The sequence below is a fragment of the Notechis scutatus genome, chromosome 11 (assembly GCF_049901735.1).
Source record: "Notechis scutatus isolate UNSWTSFEM ecotype Mainland chromosome 11, rNotScu1.2, whole genome shotgun sequence".
Taxonomy (NCBI): domain Eukaryota; kingdom Metazoa; phylum Chordata; class Lepidosauria; order Squamata; family Elapidae; genus Notechis; species Notechis scutatus.
The window spans coordinates 8,713,771-8,733,708 of record NC_142019.1 but is presented as its reverse complement, the minus strand read 5'-3'; the positions used below and the strand labels follow the sequence as shown (position 1 = coordinate 8,733,708).

The 19,938-nt window shown below is 40.8% G+C and overlaps 2 protein-coding genes across 12 annotated transcripts in view; both read right to left on the bottom strand.

Moving 5' to 3' along the window:
- The window catches only part of CSNK1G1 (casein kinase 1 gamma 1), a 32,908-nt gene extending 27,053 nt beyond the window's left edge, over positions 1-5,855 (bottom strand). For all 11 annotated transcript variants that reach the window (XM_087972731.1, XM_087972732.1, XM_087972729.1 and 8 more), the window contains exons 1-3: positions 5,771-5,855; positions 602-994; positions 205-245 (exon numbers count right to left, since the gene is read on the bottom strand). In XM_087972731.1, coding sequence (XP_087828857.1) covers positions 205-245; positions 602-779 — 219 coding nt within the window. In that variant the 5' untranslated portion in view covers positions 780-994; positions 5,771-5,855. The remainder of the gene's footprint in view (positions 1-204; positions 246-601; positions 995-5,770) is intronic.
- Positions 5,856-8,658: 2,803 nt separating this feature from the next.
- PCLAF (PCNA clamp associated factor) lies at positions 8,659-12,826 on the bottom strand. The gene is made up of 4 exons (XM_026684113.2): positions 12,630-12,826; positions 12,004-12,081; positions 10,539-10,704; positions 8,659-9,415 (listed from the first exon to the last, which is right to left on the bottom strand). Exons 1-4 carry the CDS (start codon positions 12,679-12,681, stop codon positions 9,355-9,357), a joined length of 357 nt encoding a protein of 118 aa, XP_026539898.1. The 5' UTR covers positions 12,682-12,826; the 3' UTR covers positions 8,659-9,354.
- Between the last annotated feature and the right edge of the window lie 7,112 nt (positions 12,827-19,938).

Sequence of the window (19,938 nt, the reverse complement as noted above, 5' to 3'; positions counted from 1 at the left end):
ATTAAATTGAGCCAGGATTGGTTTTGGTGAGCAGCATAGCTGATACTGGATTGGTTTCTACAAAATTTAAAGGTAGTACCACAATACAGCACATTTATGAAACGTAGGCTGGATGCAATCAAGACAAACGTGGCTTGGGAAAAAATTTCTTGTTGGGCTAACCTTTGGCATGCAGCAATTTTTTAAAACCACAAATCTACTCACCAGCTTGATTGCTACATATTCATTTGTGTAAAGATTTTTGCCTGCAAGAGAAAGAGAAATTTGTTTCAAATAGCAACCAGCACATACAAATTATTATTTTTAGCTGTACGGGTTTTCTAAAATAAAAAAAAGGTTCAAATAGCTTATTGTTTTGTCAACTTTTCTTTGCAACTCACATTATCACTTAACAACCGTGTTATTAACTTAATTGCCGTGGTTCACTTAACAAACTGTGGCAAGAAAGGTCGTACAATGGAGCAAAATTCACTTAACAAAGGTCTCACTTAGCCACAAAACCTTGGGGATCAATTGTGGTCTTAAGTCAAGGACTACCTGTAGTATACTGGCAATTCTGGCTAGCCAGGATTGAAAGCTACCCAACCTGCCATGCTCTTACCTAGCCTAAGCTCCCCAAAATTGCCACAGCCGATCTTCTTGCCAACCCTAAAATTGGGCCCAACCATGAGAACTCCAGCCGCCGAAGTGGAACTTGATGCTCGGGAACTGTGCGTACTTCTTCCTGGATTTGCCTTCCCTGTTCGCCTTTCATCTTTCTCCCTAGTGATATGGTCCATGATCTTGCAATAAGAAAATATCTGGTAGTAAGTAGGATTTGGTCTTTGCGCTTATTCTTGAAGAGAGAAATATAGATCCAGAAGAATCATTGGGTCAAACTATAAAATCCTTTGGAGATCTTTTGGCATCATATCCAGGCTGTTCAGGCACTGTCACGGAAGGTCCGGGGATGACTTCACCGCCCTCAGCGAGGTAGAGGAAAACCTTACACTACCTGCAGAGGGAGAAAGGGGGGGCAAGGGGCAAGGTCACAATCTGACTGGTAAAGGAAGGAGGTGAAACAAAACAGGTACAAAAAAAAATCCCCTTCTTACGTATCGAGAGGAAAAGCGAGTGACTCAAAAGAATTGTTGGGTGCAAAAAAAAAAAAAAAAAAAAGAGGGTCAGTAAGATTAAGACGAAAAGGTATTCTTGGCGGTGCGCTTGCTAGACAGCCAAAGCATGTCAAAGTTACCGATCCCTGATACTACAGGTTTATGATTTACTTGTAACCTAATTCTATGGTCTTACCTGGCCTGGAAAGGAAAGGCATAAAAGCATTTTGCTGTTCAACCCGCCCAAAAAATGTTTGTTCCAGCTACATGTTTGTGGTGAAACCAATCTGGCTGGCTGAACACTGAGCCACTATACTCCCCCCTAGAATGTAAGAGCCTCATGGAACTTAGGTGGCTGTGATAACACAATGAGCTTTAAGGGAGTTCAGGAAAAAATAGTGACAGCGGTCAGGACCATAAAGAAGGCAAAGGTGCCTTTGTCCTGAATAATCCAGAAACCTGTCTTCTTTTGACTTTTAAAATAGTAAGTAATAATGAGTAAGTCTGTAAATCATCCCACATAATACAAAACCTAACATCTTCATTTACTTCTAGTATGGAAAAATGTGAAGTAAAAAAAATTCCAAAAATAAGATATCTGAGTTAAATATACAGTTAACTACCTACAATGGCTAATATTTTTTTGTATTTTGAAGGGATTTTTCCCCCCCTATTCCTATTCAAGCTAGCAGCTTGAAAAAGGCAAGGAAAACTGAGCTTTCGACCAAGTCTGAACTGTGTGGTCTCATAAGGAATTTTGCCTTGAAAACAAAACGAAAGTTTAATCTTTTGGTGTCAGGTGTGAATGAAAACAAAATAGGTCTTTTGGAATAAAAGAAGTCAAATATTCTGATGTATTAAACACATCGAAATTTGGGTTCTAAGCAGTGGGTTTTTTTTCTTTTTAAGGGACAACATCTGAAATCCATTCTGTATTACAGCAATTTTTGGACACTGCTGGATTGTTTACGGGAGACATATTTTGAGCATCACAAATAGAAAATCACTCATCACTGGGACCAACAATATGTCCCCTACATAGTTTTAACATTTTCATTATTGTGAATGATATGCCAATGTAAATGCTGCTTACCCTATCCTGCATAATATTAAAAATTTCAAATGTGTGCTGGGTACATATTAAAGTTATTTTAAAAAAAAATCAGTTGCATATCCCAAGATATAGAATTAATTGCATAATGCAACCACCACAAAGTGAACAGAAAGCGTGCCAGAAATACATACAAATAATTAATGCTAGTACACTAAACAAGGAATAGAAATCTGCTGATGGCTTATATTTTGGAATTAGTTATATAAACATCAAACTAAAGGGGTGGAAAGAACAGAGTTTATAACCTGACTTTGGAGTTTGGTTCTGAAATCAAAGAGCCAACTGACCATATTAATAGGCAACCATTTCGAATGAACCACTAGGTAAAAACACCATAATCTAAATGCAACCACTGGCTCATCAATGCATACCAATTATATACATTTTCAATTAATCTGAATAGATTTACCACCTATTTTGATGAACAGTCAACAACTGGAGGTGGTTGCCATGGAAGTGGCACATAGTTGTGCCCACGCAATAGGACTGAGAAGCTGAAAACAGTTTCTACAGGAGAAACTGAAACCTTGATAGTGCAAAAAGGCTGGAAAGGAGAATTAAGCACTGCTGAAGAAGCTTTTGGATAAGAGGTGAAACATTTTCAAGGAAGAAAACCAAGGAAGCTCAGTTGACTTTTGAATAGCACCTTTGGGACAACCATGACCTGAATGATTGAGAATCTCCATATACATTTATTTATTATAAAGAAGTATTTAAAAGGAAGATATATAGATATCTTTGTTGTAGTAATTTATAAGTTCAAAGTGTTTCGTTAAATGGAACTGAATTCTACAATTTTAATCACATTCCTCCCAAATCAAAGGCAGTATATGTCCATGTAACACTGACCATCAAACTGCCAAAATAATGTTTTTTTTTCCTGCCAAATAGAAAGAAGTAGCATTCCATATACGGATAGTTAGAGAAAAGATAAGCACATTTCTAGAAGAGACAAATCATGACTGTATTAGAGTACCATGAAATTAAAACGGAACAATTATACCAAAGCAAAGCTATACATTTCAATGTCAAAGAATTTATATCAGTTGATAGTAAAAGCAAGCTTGAGGCTGCTTTCTCTAACAAATGTGTTTTAGTTTTAAAACTACAGTTCCTGATATACCTACAGGTATTTCCTGTCGACATGAGAATTTGAGCTTCTGACAAAAGGTATAATCTATTCTAGGATTTTCTTTTTTTAAATTACTACTTATACTGTGTTCCACTTTCAAAAACTGCTTTTATTCTTTCGCATAACAATACTTGTCTGATTGTTTCAACTATATTTAACATTCCTCTCATTTTAGCCTGTACCTTTCATCTCCATCTTTTTAAGTGTACCTATTTCAACATCCTGATACAAAGCATTTAATTTGTTGACGCAAGGTCTTCAGACTTGATATTCACCAAACATAATTCCCCAAAAGTCAAAAAAGGAATTACGTCCAACAGAGAGAAGTATTGCAAAAAGATCATCCTTCAGCTACAGACCATAATAAACCACTGCACTTTAAGCACTGAGTCATCTAGGTTGAAAGACAAACAAGGCAATCAAGAAAGGGCAAAGAGGAAGCCCGAAAGAAGAAATAAAAGACAGAAAAGAAAAACATGTTCCTTTGGTGCAATCCCTCCCTTACATCCTTACAAACTGTTCAAGTTTGACTTGTCACAGAGGGAGCCCATGCTAAAAGTTATCCCAACCAGGTTGCAATTCAAAACTCAGGGGAAAATGGGTCCCTTCACCAAGGTGGAGAGTTCAACTTTGTTTAAAGAAAAGACGGAAACTTTCTTTTTCCAACAGAAGGAGAAATATACACTTCGGGGTTCAACTGTGGAGATCTCGCCTCAAAGGTGCTTTTTCAAAAGGCGACTATGTTGTTTTTCCCTTGAGGAAGAAGCTTCACATCTCATCCAAGCAGCTTTATCCGAAGAACGGATGAAGCTTCTCGGATGGGAAGCGAAACGTCTTCAAAGAAAAACAAAGTCCAGTTGCCCTTTGAAAAAGCACCTTTGAGACAAAGCATGAGCTGGATGACTGAGAATCTCCAAAGACACCTGGAATCCTTGCTGCTCTCTCTCCAGCTTGGCGGATTTTTCTTGCAGGCGTTTCATTACCCCACTAAGTATCTTCTTCAGGGCTACTACAAGAGAGTGGAATTTGCAAAATGGGGGAATGAACAACAAAATAAATGTCTTCAAGAAAACAACCAAGCTCGGAGGGCACAAGGACCCACAGCGCAGCCCATGTATGTATGTATGTATGTGTGTGTGTGTGTATGTATATATGTATGTATGTATGTATGTATATGTGTGTATGTATATATATATATATATATATATAAGAGAGAGATGTATGGTATGCATGCATGCATGTTGTATGTATGTACGTAGGTACAATATGTGTGTGTATGTGTATGTATATGTGTGTATGTGTGTATATGTATATGAGAGAGATGTATGATATGCATGCATGCATGTTGTATATATGTATATATGTACAGTATGTGTGTGTATATGTATGTGTGTGTGTGTATATGTATATGTATATGTGTGTATATGTATATGAGAGAGATGTATGGTATGCATGCATGCATGTTGTATGTATGTATGTAGGTACGTGTGTGTATATGTATGCATGTGTATATGTATGTATGTGTATATATGTATATGAGAGAGATGTATGGTATGCATGCATGCATGTTGTATGTATGTATATATGTACAGTATGTGTGTGTATATGTATGTGTGTGTGTGTATGTAGGTATATGTGTGTGTGTGTATATGTATATGATGTATAGGTATGCATGCATGCATGTTGTATGTATGTGTGTATATGTACAGTATGCGTGTGTATGTGTATGTATGGGTGTGTGTGTATATGTATATGTGTGTATGTATGTGTATACACACACACACACAAAAACACACCCAACCAACCCACGGAAAGGCACCGGTCCCAGGCCCGGGCAGGCGGGGGCGGCGGCGGCTCTGCTTCAAGGGATTCCGCCTCCTCCCCCACCCCAGGCGAACCCTCCCCGGGGCTCTCGCCCCACGTGGCCGTCCCGACGGGCAGCGCCGAGCCCAGCCGGGGCCGCGAGAACGGCGCCTCCGCCCGCCTCCCTTTCTTTGTCTCCCTCCGAGATCGCAGCCGAGGCAGAGCCCGCCACACGGAGAGGCTGCCTCCCGGGCGCCTCCGAAGGCCGGCCTGGGGGGGGGAGGGGGGTCGAGAGACCCCCGACCCAAAAGGAAGGTGGCGGGAGGAGGGGAAAGGGGAGAGCCCTGGAACGGCGCCGTTTAAACGCCCCACATGGCCGGAGGGCTCCGCCCCCGAGGCGGGGGAGGGGAGGGGGAGAAGAGCCACCCCCCCCCACACACACACACACACTCAGGTGGCCCCCTCAGCTCCGGGCCCTCGGGGCGCCCCCCTCAGCAGCGCAGGGCGAGGAGCGACCCCCTTCCCGCCCTCTCTCGCGAGCGTTCCCGTCGGCTACGGTTAACGGCGGACGCCCCGCCGGACGCCCAGAAAACCAGCCCGAGGCGGGCCGCACCTCGGCCTTCTTACCCTCCCGAGGAAAAGCCGCTTCTCCCGGCTGGGAGGGGCGCGAACCGGGGCCACTGCCCCCTCCTTCGCTGAGCGCTCTAAGGGGGGGGGGGAAACGGGCCACCCCGGAAGCGCTTCCCGTGGACACGCCCTACGACGGCCGGCGCCCTATCGGAGAGACGCCAGCCGGCTCGAGGCGCGCGTCACAAAAGTGTTTCCGGGGCCTGAACGCCCTGGCAACCGCGTCCGGTTGCTAAGGGGAATAGGGCGGGGCTTCAAGGAGACGAGCCGGCGCAGACGCAGACCGGCGGGAAGGTTTCCTTCAGCCAGAGGGAGATCGGGGGCGGGGCGATAGAGACACGCGGATTGTGGGGTCACGCGTGATTTGTTTATATGCTGGTCCTGGAAAGGGATCCCTGGCTTGAGCAGGGATGGGAGACCACTGGGAAATCCCAGGACGTGGAGGAATATCCAGAAGTCAATGTCTGGAATACTCTACCTGACTCTGATTTCTTCCCCAAACCCCAAAAACTGTAACCTTAGACTGTCTACTATTGACCTCACCCCTTTCCTGAGGTCTGTAGGGGCGTTTATAAGCGCACCAATGTGCCTACCGTCCCTGTCCTAATGTTTCTTTTTAGTTTTCTTATATTTATCCATTTTATGTATTCATAACTATGTTTATACTTATTCCTGTTATCTTATAATCGCTTGACAAAATAAAATAAATAAAAAATAAATAAATATAATAGGAATAGAACAGAACAATATTCTTTATTGGCCAAGTGTGATTGGACACACAAGGAATTTGTCTTGGTGCAAATGCTCTCAGTGTACATAAAAGAAAAGCTACATTCATCAAGAGTCAGGAATCATCAAGTACAACATTAATGATAGTCATAGGGTATACAATAAGAATAGGAATAGAATATTGGCCAAGTGTGATTGGACACACAAGGAATTTGTCTTGGTGCAAATGCTCTCCGTGTACATCAAAGAAAAGATACATTTGTCAAGAGTCAAGAAGGGACAAGGGTAAAGCTTTTTTACGTTCCACCCCCCAAAATAAGGGGTACTGGGCGAGGGAGAGGTAGCCCTGCACACCATGAAGATTGTCATCGTGCAAAACATCCATATTTCACACTGGCTTCCGCTGTTTGCACAAAGTTGGTGTTTGTGCATCCAAGTGAGGCAATCATATTTCACAGCAGTATTTTTTTCAACCTGGGCCATTTTAAAGATGGATGGACCTCAAATCCAAGAATTATCCAGTCAGCAGGCAAGATGATAGCCACAATGGTCCAATTGAAGAGACAAACTTTTATTATTAACGTGAACTCCATTTTTTAAAAAAATAACATGGCTGTCTTTGACTTTTTGGACATACCAACTAGCAGTACCTGAACACACTTGTAGGTGGATCATAAGCTTCCTAACAGACAGGAAGCAGCAGGTGAAGCTAGGTGGAATCACATCCGATACCTGTACAATCAGCACAGGGGCCCCAAAGCTATGTGCTATCTCCACTTCTCTTCTCCCTATATACCAATGACTGCATCTCAAATGATCCATCTTTTAAAATACTGAAGTTTGCTGATGACACAACAGTAATTGGTCTTTCGAGACAATGATGAATCTGCATACAGACAGGAGGTTATACAACTTGCCTCATGGTGTAACCGGAACAATCTGGAACTGAACACACTCAAAACCGTAGAAACGGTGGTAGACTTTAGAAGAAACCCTCCTATACTACCACCTCTTACAATACTAGACAACACAGTAACAACAGTAGAGACCTTCAAATTTCTAGGTTCTACTATATCACATGACCTAAAATGGACACTTAACATCAAAAACATCATCAAAAAAGCACAACAAAGAATGTTCTTTCTGCGCCTATTCAGAAAGCTCAAACTGCCCAGAGGAATTATTGAGTCTATCATCTGCACCTCTATAACTGTCTGGTTTGGTTCTGAAACCCAACAGGACAGACCCAGACTCGAGGATAATTAGGACTGCAGAAAAAACAATTACTACCCACCTGCCTTCAATTGAGGACCTGTATACTGCACGAGTCAAAAAGAGGCTGTGAAAATATTTACAGACCCCTCACATCCCGGATATAAACTGTTTCAACTCCTTCCCTCAAAACGACGCTATACAGCACTGCACACCAGAACTAGACACAAGGACAGTTTTTTCCTGAAAGCCATCACTCTGCTAAACAAATAATGCCCACAACACTGTTCAACTATTTACAAAGTGTACACTACTATGACTGTTAATCTTCTCACCACTCCTTATCACCCATTCCCTCCCACTTGATTGTTTCCTGGTATGATTTGTCTGTTGATTGTACCCTATGACTATCATTAAGTGTTGTACATTATGATTCTTGATTAACGAATGTACCTTTTCTTTATGTATACTGAGAGTATTTACACCAAGACAAATTCCTTGTGTGTCCGATCACACTTGGCCAATAAAGTATTCTATTCTATTCTATTCATATCCCACAAATATCACTGTGGCATTCTGGAGGGTCTTAAAACATTGCTCAACTTCAGCCTAAAGATTTCATAAAAAGTTTTGCTGAATTAATAAGAATCTCATCCTACATTAAAAGCTAAGAAACTTATAGCACCTTACAAAGGAGCAGAAGAGATGTATTCTGACTTCAAACCCAACTGCCTTTAGATATAATGGGTATTCTGGAAACTCTGCTCTCTAAGCAGTTGAAGAATATTGGGCCAGAATATGCTGAAAATGAACCTTTTTTAATCTTTTCCACTGCCACAAAATTTGATACAAGTACAGTATGAATCTTTAAAATCGTCATTTAAGAACTAATTGCAGTCTGCACATAGACTAATCAATTACCCAGATAAAAACAAGGACAGCTGTGCTGAATTCTATAAAACTGTGTTATATCTTTATTAGGCCAATTCCACAATTACAAGTAATGTAGTAATTGGTTAATCAGAAAAGATTTTAACCAAACCTCCAATGCTGCAAAACAAAGATGGAAGTGAACTGGAAAATCTTTAGAAGCATTAATAGGTTGTTTCTAATATCAGCAATTCTGCGCTTCGTGTTGCCTTCGTACCAAAATTTGGCCTATTCAAGTTGTTATACAGAGCCATGTAGAAATTCTACCATTCTGCCACTGTAATGAGGTACATTTCTTGGGCCTTGTTTCTTTTAAATCCAAAAGAATTATTCGTTCAGCATTTTCTAGTTTACAGGGAAGAAAACTAGGTATTCAGCGTAGCAACAAGTAGATTTTTTTTTTTACAGAAGCATAAGAATGTTATTTAACACTGATATGGGTCAGAACTTTAATAAGTGCTTAAAGCACAACGAATTTAATACAAAGCATCTAGTTACTAGTTCAGAATCATTAAAACACAAGTATTAAGAGCATTGTATCAATGACCTGACTTTTTTTTTTTAGTCTGTCAACTTTTAAGTTATTTTAGTCAACAGAATAGCATGCCAGATGCTTATCAAGACTCAAATTCAAACGGAATATATGCAGTATATATACAGCCTATACATAATGCTCTGGGAGCAGAAGATCTCCTTGCAGATCCAGGATCAGCTCACATTTGATCATCTTCAGATTCTTCCTGTTCTGCAGGACAAGGAGGCAAAGGACGTACTCTGTCAATGGGGGAGAAAAAAATACAAGTCAGTAATCCTTCCTATTTCTAAAATTCCAGTAAACTATATTTTCAATAGCTGGGCCCTTAGAAGAGACTAAAAATATCGTAAAGGCATGCAGTCTTCATCTTGAACTGGAATCTGTTTTCCAGTTAGATTAGCAACCTACAAGCCCCCTGTGTCACACAGTTACTTCCTTCTTTTTGTGTTGCCCTGAATAAAGATTTCAGAACAAGGTCTATTGAAACAAAGCACAGGTCGAAAATTCTATTATCTAGGTCAGTGTTTCTCAACCTTGGCAACTTTTAAGCTTTATGGACTTCAACTCCCAGAATTTGCCAGCCAACTCTTATGGGAGTAGCAGTCCATATAACAACTTAAAGTTGCCAAGGTAGAGAAACACTAAACTAGGTAATGCTGGAAGCACTATTTTAAAAAGCAATTTGCAAAAAGCAATGAAGCAAAGCTTCACTGTGTGGTCTCACTGAAAAAAATAAAATTCCCAAAACATATGCCCCCTAATACCTAGTAAAAATCCATTTTAGACATGGATTCTCCAAAACTCATGCTGTACCGAGTAAACAAGGGTAGTGAATTGTCATTTTCACTGAGCAGTAACTAAGGTGGTTAGATCAAGTGAGGTAGAAGTTTAAAAACATGCTTCACCAATTGTTCTATAGAGGATACAGCTAAACATCCAAGTGCTTCAGTGGCCCTCAAAAAGGACGCAAATGACCAGCTGACTGCAAGGAACATAAATCCTTCCATTCCCCACCATCCAGACAGAGCTGAAGAAGCTTCTTGGATGAGAAATGAAGCTTCTTCAAAGAAAAAAAACATAAGTCCAGTTGCCTCCTGAAAAAGCACCTTTGGGACAATCATGACACGGATGACTGAGAATTTATACAGACAATTCTTCTATAGAACAGGAGTCTCCAACCTTGGCAACTTTAAAACTTGTGGACTTCAACTCCCAGAAGTCCTCAGTCAGCACATTCTGGGTGTTGAAGTCCACAAGTCTTAAAGTTGCCACGGTTGGAGACTGCCGTTCTATAGAACATGAAACCTTGAATACTCTGGCAGCTGTTTTGCCACTTAGGAATGCGCAGATAGCCATCCTTACTTCTTCCTGCGTTTTCCTATTTCGCTGCACCCTGGCTCCTCCTCCGAGTTGTGGTTCTCCTTTTCCCGACGATTTGGAGTTTGCCTGAAGAACTCTCCGATGCCTTTTTGCCAAGGTGGAGTTGGCCTCACACATACCGGATTGCCTCCTGCATACTTACTCTCTGCTGCAGAAAGCAAACCAGAATTTATGCCCAGCTAATGAAGTGGGGGAAAGCAACACACCCAATTTACAGAGTAGGCCTTGATTTATGATTGTTTTGTTTGATGACAGTTCAAAGTTAGGATGGCCTTGGAAAAAGTGATTTGCCACAACCTGGCCTCAAAGTTGACTGTTGTACATCATGAGATCATCATCCGGGCACTTGGTAACCTGGTCTCGTTTACAACAATTTGGAGCAATTTGCAAACACAACATGGCCACCTTCCCAGCCAACTTCTACAAGCAAAGTTAATTGGGGAAGCCAGAGTCATGGTTTGCTTAACCATGGTGAACATGGTTGTCAATCCAGGTCTGGTTACATGATAACTCACTTCATGACCATATCATTTAGTGATTTACATTCCACTTTCAATTGTGACTTTAAATCGAGGACTACCTGTAGTAGCTACAAAAGCTTCCAATCCACCTATGGTTTAATCTCCGAATGCACAAACTATCTCAAGTTAATTAAAACAAGCCATCTTTGCTAAACTGTAATGCCAGAATGCATCAGATGAGCAATTTCAACTATCTATCTCACAGAAGTGAATGTGAAGCTGTTGCCTATTCCTAAAATGTTTTAGGAATTCAGTCCAGAGCATTAAAAGTGCAAAATATTTTAGGCCTGGCTTAGATATACAGTATTGACTCTATAAGAAACAGCAGAATGACAGAAAAGCCCAGGAACCACATTATACTTGGCAGCAGCCCTGCGGTGGTTGCAGCTCTAAATTAAACAGCCACAGCACAATATCTTTAATTTAAAGAAAGCAGAAGGAAAGCATACAAAGCACCATGAAGGAAGTATGTGGAGCTTCAGTCTGATTGCAGCAGTCCTTGACTTACAATAGTTCATTTGGTGACCATTCAAAGTTACAAGAGCACTGAAAAATGTGGTTTATGACCATTTTTCAAATGTACCTTTGCAGCATCTTGTGATTAAAATTCAAATGCTTAGCAACTGGTTCATATTTATGAGTTCTGAGCCAAGTCAATAAGGAAGCCAGATTCACTTAAACAGGTTACTAATTTATCCACTGCCATGGTTCACTTAACAACTATGGCAAGAAAGATCGTAACATTAGGCACAGTTCACTTAACAAATGTCTCATTTAACAGCAGAAACAGGGCTCAATTGCGGTTGCAAGTCAAGGGCTATTTGTACTTGCAGAGCAATTCTAAATTGAAAAGCACCAGTGGCCTTCAACCTCTGTCGAAAGCACATTAAAGCCAGTCAAGAATCAAGTCCATCTTACACACTCACCTTTCCTTGACGTAAGAGACGAACTAACATTCGCCTGTCCAGAGCCCAGCGCCTTCCGAGGAGCCCTGGCAGCTACCACTGGCATAAAGAAAGAATTAGAGATTATTTACAGTTAAAAATGCCATTAAGTCCAATTATCTAGGTCTCAGACCAGTTGCTTCTTTTTACAATCCACAAAGAGCAGGGCAGTTTTTTAAAATGAGGGGGCGGGGCTTAAACCGGTAACGAGGGTGCCCTAGTCCAAAGTGCTTCCAGTCTAAGGTAATGCAAGCTGACTGGATAGCCAGGTATAGGGCTACTTTGAATGAAAGCATTCCTCCATTTCAAAGGGCTTGCACTGGGAATTGCAATACACACCATGCAGTCAAGCAACATGGTCAGCCAAAATTCTAAGGGCCTGGGCACCCTATGCTAACCTCAGCTGCCTTTTTCACAGCTTGCTGTGTCTTAAATGCAGCTTAAGTAAACATAGTTAAAATCCATCCCATTTAGAAGGAAGGAGGGGGAATGCAAAGCAGCTGCTTTGCATCCCAGTTAGTTCTGCATCCCACTTAGTTCTGCATCCTGGTTAGTTCTGTATCCCACTTAATTCTGCATCCCGGTTAAGCATGTGCAAATGCTTTTACCTTTCCGATAGGCCCCGGCGGTGCCGCCGCAGTTCGCCTTGGTCCGCACCATGCCCGTCCTTTGCCGTTGCACCAAAGGGAGGGAAAAAAAACGGAATAAAACGAGAGCCGGGAAAGAAAGCGGAATAAAAGGCGCAACTTTCTAGCAAAGCGGCCGAGCGGCGACTTCCTTCTGCCGCAATATTCGGGCTTCCCGCGCGCGCGCCGCGCTCCCATTGGCCGAGGCGGAGACGGCGAGCGGCCAATCACGTGCCAGCCCGCGACTTTCACCCGCGGTTCGAAACTCCGGCCGCCTCTGGATCTCTTCGGCGGGATCCCCCCGAACCCGGGGCCGCCGCAGGGCGAATGAACCCAACCGGGAGAAGCTTGATTGGGACTCCTCTGGGGTTCTGCATGGAGAGAAGGGAGCCTCCGCCTATGGCAACCGTAATTGAACGTTATGCGTTTTTTTAAAATGTTATTTATTGAAGATTTTACATAAAATAACAAAGCAAATCTAAAGGAAAGGAAGAAAAAAAGAAGTGGTAGAAAAGAACAATGCACAATGGCATGTGTGAAATGGAATCGGGTAAAGAATGGAATCAAGGGGTATGAAAAATATAAGTGTGTAACACACCAGATTACAAACTGACCAGGCTGCTTGAGTTTGTACAGTGCTGCACTAGCTAACCATGTTTTAACCCCGAGTGTTATACGAAGCCAGCTAGTGAGATATCACTTCTGAAAAAACATGCATAGGACAGCCTGGTCAATAGCACCAAAGGTAATCCTGCATAGATCTAATATCATCTATGCTAAATAAATCTCAAAGGAAAGTGGGGTATAAATTACAAATACAATCCCTTGTTTAAATCTGCAAATCTCAAAGAGAACTCATTCCTTATCTGAGGGCTGTGAAAATATCTACAGACCCCTCACATCCCAGACATAAACTGTTTCAACTCCTTCCCTCAAAACAATCCTATAGAGCCCTGCACACCAGAACAACTAGACACAAGGACAGTTTTTCCTGAAAGCCATCACTCTGCTAAACAAATAATTCCCACAACACTGTTCAACTATTTACAAAGTGTACACTGCTATGACTGTTAATCTTCTCACCACTCCTTATCACTCATCCCCTCCCACTTGACTGTTTCCTAGTATGATTTGATTGTTGGTTGTACCCTATGACTATCATTAAGTGTTGTATGATTCTTGATTCTTAACGAATGTATCTTTTCTTTATGTATACTGAGAGTATTTACACCAAGACAAATTCCTTGTGTGTCCAATCACATTTGGCCAATAAAGTATTCTATTCTATTCTAAGGCCCCCTACTAATCACCCAATAAACACCTTAAAACCTTTTTCGGTTACCTATCTGGAAAGGTAAACAGGGCCATTCCACACCCAATCAAAGCCAAACTTAATTAAACTTACAATACAGCCAATCTAAACCCATCAAGATTTCCTTGAAAGTGATAAAGGACAGTTTGCTTCTGCAACTCCATCCATTATCATGGTAATAAAAACCCTCAAAGCTTAATTGGCATTAAGCCACTTGAGTTCCATTGTCATTCACCAGAAGCAAGATGCTAAGAACCACTGCTGAGGTTAGTTTGTTGATTGAGAAATGTGTCACAAGCACCTTCCCAGGCCTAGCATCAATGCCTATAGGAGAGGGAATAGCTATACAGTGATTGTCTAATATTCATTTTCTAAACACATTTCATCGTGGGCTATGAGAAACAAACCAACAGATCTTCTCTCCTACTATTTTAGCTGGTATCTGATATTTGGCAGAAAAATATGTTTGATTCTGGGGGTAACTACCCATTGAACCTCCCTTTCCATGCATTTTTTTTCATGCTAAATCTGCAGCTGTCACCACATCCTTTGTTACCAAAGGACAGTGTTTAACATGTTTGTTTGTTTATTTATTTATTTATTTATTTATTTATTTATTTATTTGCCAATTGTTTACAAGATAATAAGTATAAGTGTATACATAGTTGTGAATACATGAAATGGGTACATATAAGAAAAATAAAAGAAGAATAAGAGAAACAATAGGACAGGGACGGTAGGCACGTTGGTGCACTTATGCACCCCCCCTACAGACCTCTTAGGAAAGGGGTGAGGTCAATAGTAGACAGTCTAAGGTTAAAGTTTTTGGGGTTTGGGGAAGAAACTACAGAGTCGGGTAGAGTATTCCAGACATTGACCACTCTATTGCTGAAGTCGTATTTCCTGCAATCAAGTTTGGTGCGGTTAACTTTGAGTTTGTATCTATTGTGTGCTCTTGTGTTGTTATGGTTGAAGCTGAAGTATTCATTGACAGGTAGGACATTGCAATGTATGATTTTATATACCATGCTTAAATCAGACCGAAGACGGCGTAATTCAAGGTTTTCTAGTTCTAGAATTTCAAGTCTGGTGGCATAAGGTATTCTACAACGAGTAGAGGAGTGGAGAACTCTTCTTGTGAAATATTTCTGGACTTTCTCAATTGTGCTAATATCAGATACGTAATGTGGGTTCCAGACTGATGAACTGTATTGTGAAAAAGCATTTCCGGTAAGCAAGCACAGGTTAGGTTTGCTAATGAAACCCACTTCTGCATTCTGTTTATTGAAGCATGCTTTATGCTTGAATATTAAAAGATCAGTAGATTGGTTCAGAGAAAAGCAACAAAGATGATTAGGGGACTAAAGGCTAAAACATACAAAGAATGGTTGCTGGAATTGGATAGGTCTAGTTTAACGAATAGAAGGACTGGGGTGACAGGATAGCAGTCTTCCGAAATCTCAGAGGTTGCTACAAATAAGAAGGTTTATTGTCCAAAGCACCAGAAGGCAGGGCAAGAAGCAATGGGTAGAAATTAATCAAGGAGAAAAACAACCTAGAATTAAGGAGAAATTTCCTGACTGTTCGAACAATTAATCAGCCCCCAGAAGTTGTAAATGCTCCAACACTGGAGGTTTTTAAAACGAGATTGGACAACCATTTGTCTGAAATGGTGTAGGGTTTCCTGCTGAGCAGGGGCTGGACTAGAAGACCTCCAAGGTCCCTTCCAATTCTTATTCTATTCTAAAACCAGCCCTACACAAACTACAGTCTTTGACTTTCAACCATTCCTTTAGTTTGTTTGAAGTTACAACAGCACTGGAAAAATGACTTACGACCCTTTGTGATCGTTGCAGCATCCCCATGGTCACATGATCAAAATCCAGCCGTTTGGCAACTGGCTCCTATTTATGACGGTTGCCGTATCTGGAGGTCATGTGTAGAGTTGTAATTGCAGGAATGTTCCAATCTCGGATGACAAACCTCAGATAAAGAATGTTTCCAAGCAAATACAACTCAGGTAAACAAAGTCACTAATCTAAAGGAGGATTAGAGAGAGTAAGTAAACATATGTTAGACTTTAACTAGAGATAATTAATTGTATTGATTACTGTGCTAAACAGTAACGAAAGTTAAGCAGTAACCAAAGTTGACCAGTGATGGAGGATAACTAAAAATGTGTATAAATGCAAGACTAGAATCCAATAAAGATCATCATGATTCAGTTGTTCATGATCAAACAACTCGACTGCCTTGTCATTACAACAGTCATTGTGAGGTCACTTGCAACCTTTCGACAAGCAAAGTCAATGGGGAAGCTGGATTCACTTACCTGTGTTGCTAATTTAACAAGGTTGTAACTCTCTTGGCCGATGTCTCAGCAACAGACATTTTGGGCTCCATTGTTGCCATAAGTCAAAGACTGCCTGTGGTTTCAGCAAAGTTACAGTAGCAGGATGGAGAAGTCAGCATTTTGGAGACCCATCACTGAAAGCAGGTGGACTTGTGGGTGAATTGACCACACAAGTGGTGGGATTCAATTTTTTTTACTACCGGTTCTGTGGGCATGGCTTGGTGGGCATGGTGTGGCTTGGTAGGCGTGGCTTGGTAGGCATGGCAGGGGAAGGCTACTGCAAAATCCCCATTCCCTCCCCACCCCACTAACCTGCTTTCCAGCTCCATTCCCCTGGGCAGGGCAACAATAGGAGACCCAGCTGATCAGCTGGGACACCGGCGGCAGAGAATAGACGGGGGCAAAGATCTGTGGATCTGGGAGAAAGATCTGTGGATCAAAACCATGCTAACCACAGGTGTACACATGTTGGAAATGTGACAAAAATGATGGTATGTTCCAGGTGGGTTAAGAAGAAAGACTACTTGGGAATCAGATGCTTGAGAAAATTGATCGTGTTAATCAGGATCCATGGGAAATAAAGGTCTGGATTACAAGCCCAATTTTTAGAAGGTTTTTTTCATCACTGCTCAAATAAGGCCCATCATTTCACTTGTCCTGATCTGCCTCTCTGCTGTGCTCTTGGATAAAACTGGTCTATCAACTAAGCATCTTGAACTTAGGGAAAAGTCTTAATGTTCTGCTCTCATCCTAACAGTCATTTATCTTCTTTGCAATTGTTCTCTTGCTTCTGTAAGAGAGGAAGTTGAGTACAGACAGTCCAACCGAATCCTAGAGCTCCCCTTGTTCCTGAAGCCAAGAAGATAAATAAAAGCTGCAGGAATTTCCTGATCCTGGATGTTTATAAAAGTATAAAAGTTATACTTGTGTTTCCACTTGATAGCGACGGTTGCCACTGGCTTTTTCTCCAACAGTTTGCTGGTCGTTGCAATCGACAGCTTCTGGGAACAAATTAAAGAATGTCTGTATTGGTTTGACCGTGTCAATTTGAGGAAAACACATTTTATGAAGGATGATCTAAGTCATGGGTGGTCCATTCCAGTAAATCTTGATAAGCACATCCGAAAAAATAGACAGTTGCAAGTTCATTAAGGTTTCCTTAAAAAAGAACAGTAACAATGCAAACTTGAAAGGTTTCCCTAGAAATTCCCAACACTGGGGTTCTATGTTTGTACCAAATGTCTGTTGGTTCACTCAATTCATCTGGCTTTCTTGCATCCAGGTTCGATCACCATAATTACAAAAAAGTTGTTGAGACTTTGGAAAAAGTGCAGAGAAAAGGAACTAAGACAATTAAAGGCCTGGACAGTTGCAGGAACTGCAACTAGTTTGGAGAAAAGAAGGACTTGGATGACATGGTAGCAGGATTCCAGTATTTGAGGGGCTGCCACAAAGAAGAGGGGGTCAACTTAATTTCCAAAGCATCAGAGGGCAGGACAAGAAACAATGGATGGAAATTTATCAAGGAGAGAAACAGAAGGAGAAATTTCCAAACAGTGAGGACAATGAACCAGGGGAACAGCTTGACTTCAGAAATTGTGGGTGCTCCTTCACTGGAGGTTTTTAAGAAGAGTCTAGACAGTCATTTGTCTGAAATGGTATAGGTTCTGCTTGCGCAGGGGGCTGGACTAGAAGACCTCCAAGGTCCCTTCCATCTCTTCTATTTGTACAGCAGTCCAGATGAACATGGTTGCCCACCTTGCAGTGTATAACAATAGATGGATAGAGATATATATTAAAAATAAAATCAAAGGCAAAGACTGCAATGAGCAACATCAGGACTCATCACACCTTGAGAACCTTGGAGTTTGATACTCAGATTCTTTAGCTATTCCACTATCATAAACTCTAAAACCTCTTGGAACTTTTACTTTACATGTCCTTGTTGGAAGAACTGTTTATTCTTTTTACTTATTATTTGTCCTGCTTACCCACTTGTGGGCAACCTGAAGGCTATATTAGCTCTTCTCATTGTGATTAGACTTGGGTATAACAATAAAAGTGCTGATAAACCCATGGCAAAACTCTAGCTCAGAGTCTGAATAAACATTCAGCCTTGTCTTTCAGCTCCTGTAACCAACTGCAGATGTGTGTCCTTGGAGCTGGAATGCAAGAGGTCAGCAATCTGTAGGCAGCCATTTTCTAGTCATAAACAATGGAGCAGTGTCATAGCAGGAGAGACGTAGGATGTTCACAGTTAAGAGAGTCACAACTTTTTCTAAAAAAAACTTTTTCCCTTTGATGAAAACTACAGCGGATTATTTTGGGAGAGGAGGAGGAGATTTGGGTTGCTACAAATTTTTATTTTATATCTCAAGGTTGAGCCTTGACATGAGAGAACTGTAATTGGCATGGAGATGAATAACCAACTAGATTGCAGAAAAGTTGGCATGGTGACAGAAGGGGCTGAGAATAAGGACATCTACTTACATATTCCAATGATATGTCTTCCCCTCTTCTTTTGACTTTGAGGTTTTGGGGTTGTTGGTTTGGTTTCTTTGCTCCTTTTTCTCTTTTTCAGATTCCTAGTGAAAAGAATTGGCTTCAACCAAGATTTCAGTTGGCCAATCCATATGGTTGTTTTTAGCTGTTAGGAACTGTGTGATGCAGATCTAATATCAATGTTAGGTGTTTTTATTCCAATCATCCGTCCCAAAGGAGTCTAAAGTAGAATATATACTTCATACACAAACACAGGGGCCCAACAGGGACATATTTTGAAGTCAGCTTTATTCAATGTTTTTGTGAATGATCTAGATAATAGGACTAATATGCAGATTTTCAAGTTTGGGGATGACACATTGGGTGGTCCTACCAACACCAGGATAACAGAATTTGCAATTTAATCTGGACAAGTTGGAAGACTAGGATAAGAGGATAAGGGGGAATAATGTAAGATATGATCCCGAGGGACCTAAAGTTAAACTCTAGATTTCTTTTCTTTTCTTTTCTTTTTTGAAACAAATTTTATTAATTTTAAAGACAAACAAAGCATCATTAGACATTAAAAACATTAAACCTCTTTCCATTACAAATTCTTACAAGGCAGATAAAACACTGTTTTATACAATATACTTCTAATATATCCCATTTCCACTTAAATCAGATTTCTCATTATTTCTCTTTATTCAATTACATTTCTTCAATATTTATCCATTTTATACTCATCATATTCATATTTCCCTCTGCCTTGTTTACAATTGTTCTTCTCGCTTTCTCCCAAGGTTTTATTAAATCTCAATCAAACATACACACACAAAACACATTTCTTAAAGTTGTCAAATTTGAGAAACACTGGACTTCTGGATCCTATCCAACTCTAAGATGTTCTGATTCAGTAAAACAAGGTAAGATAAAACTATCAAGAATAAAGACCTATTCAGCAACAATCAATAAAAAAGCCAAAATGATGAAAAACAAAAACTTTTTTTTTAAAGGATCTCAATTATAGGCAGTTTTTACATACCTAATATTTGGGCAACATCCAGGCTTTTAGTTATTAATGAAAACAATTCCAGAAGGGGAAGAACCCTGGGGCAACATCCTCTGCTTTCTAAATTGCCTAA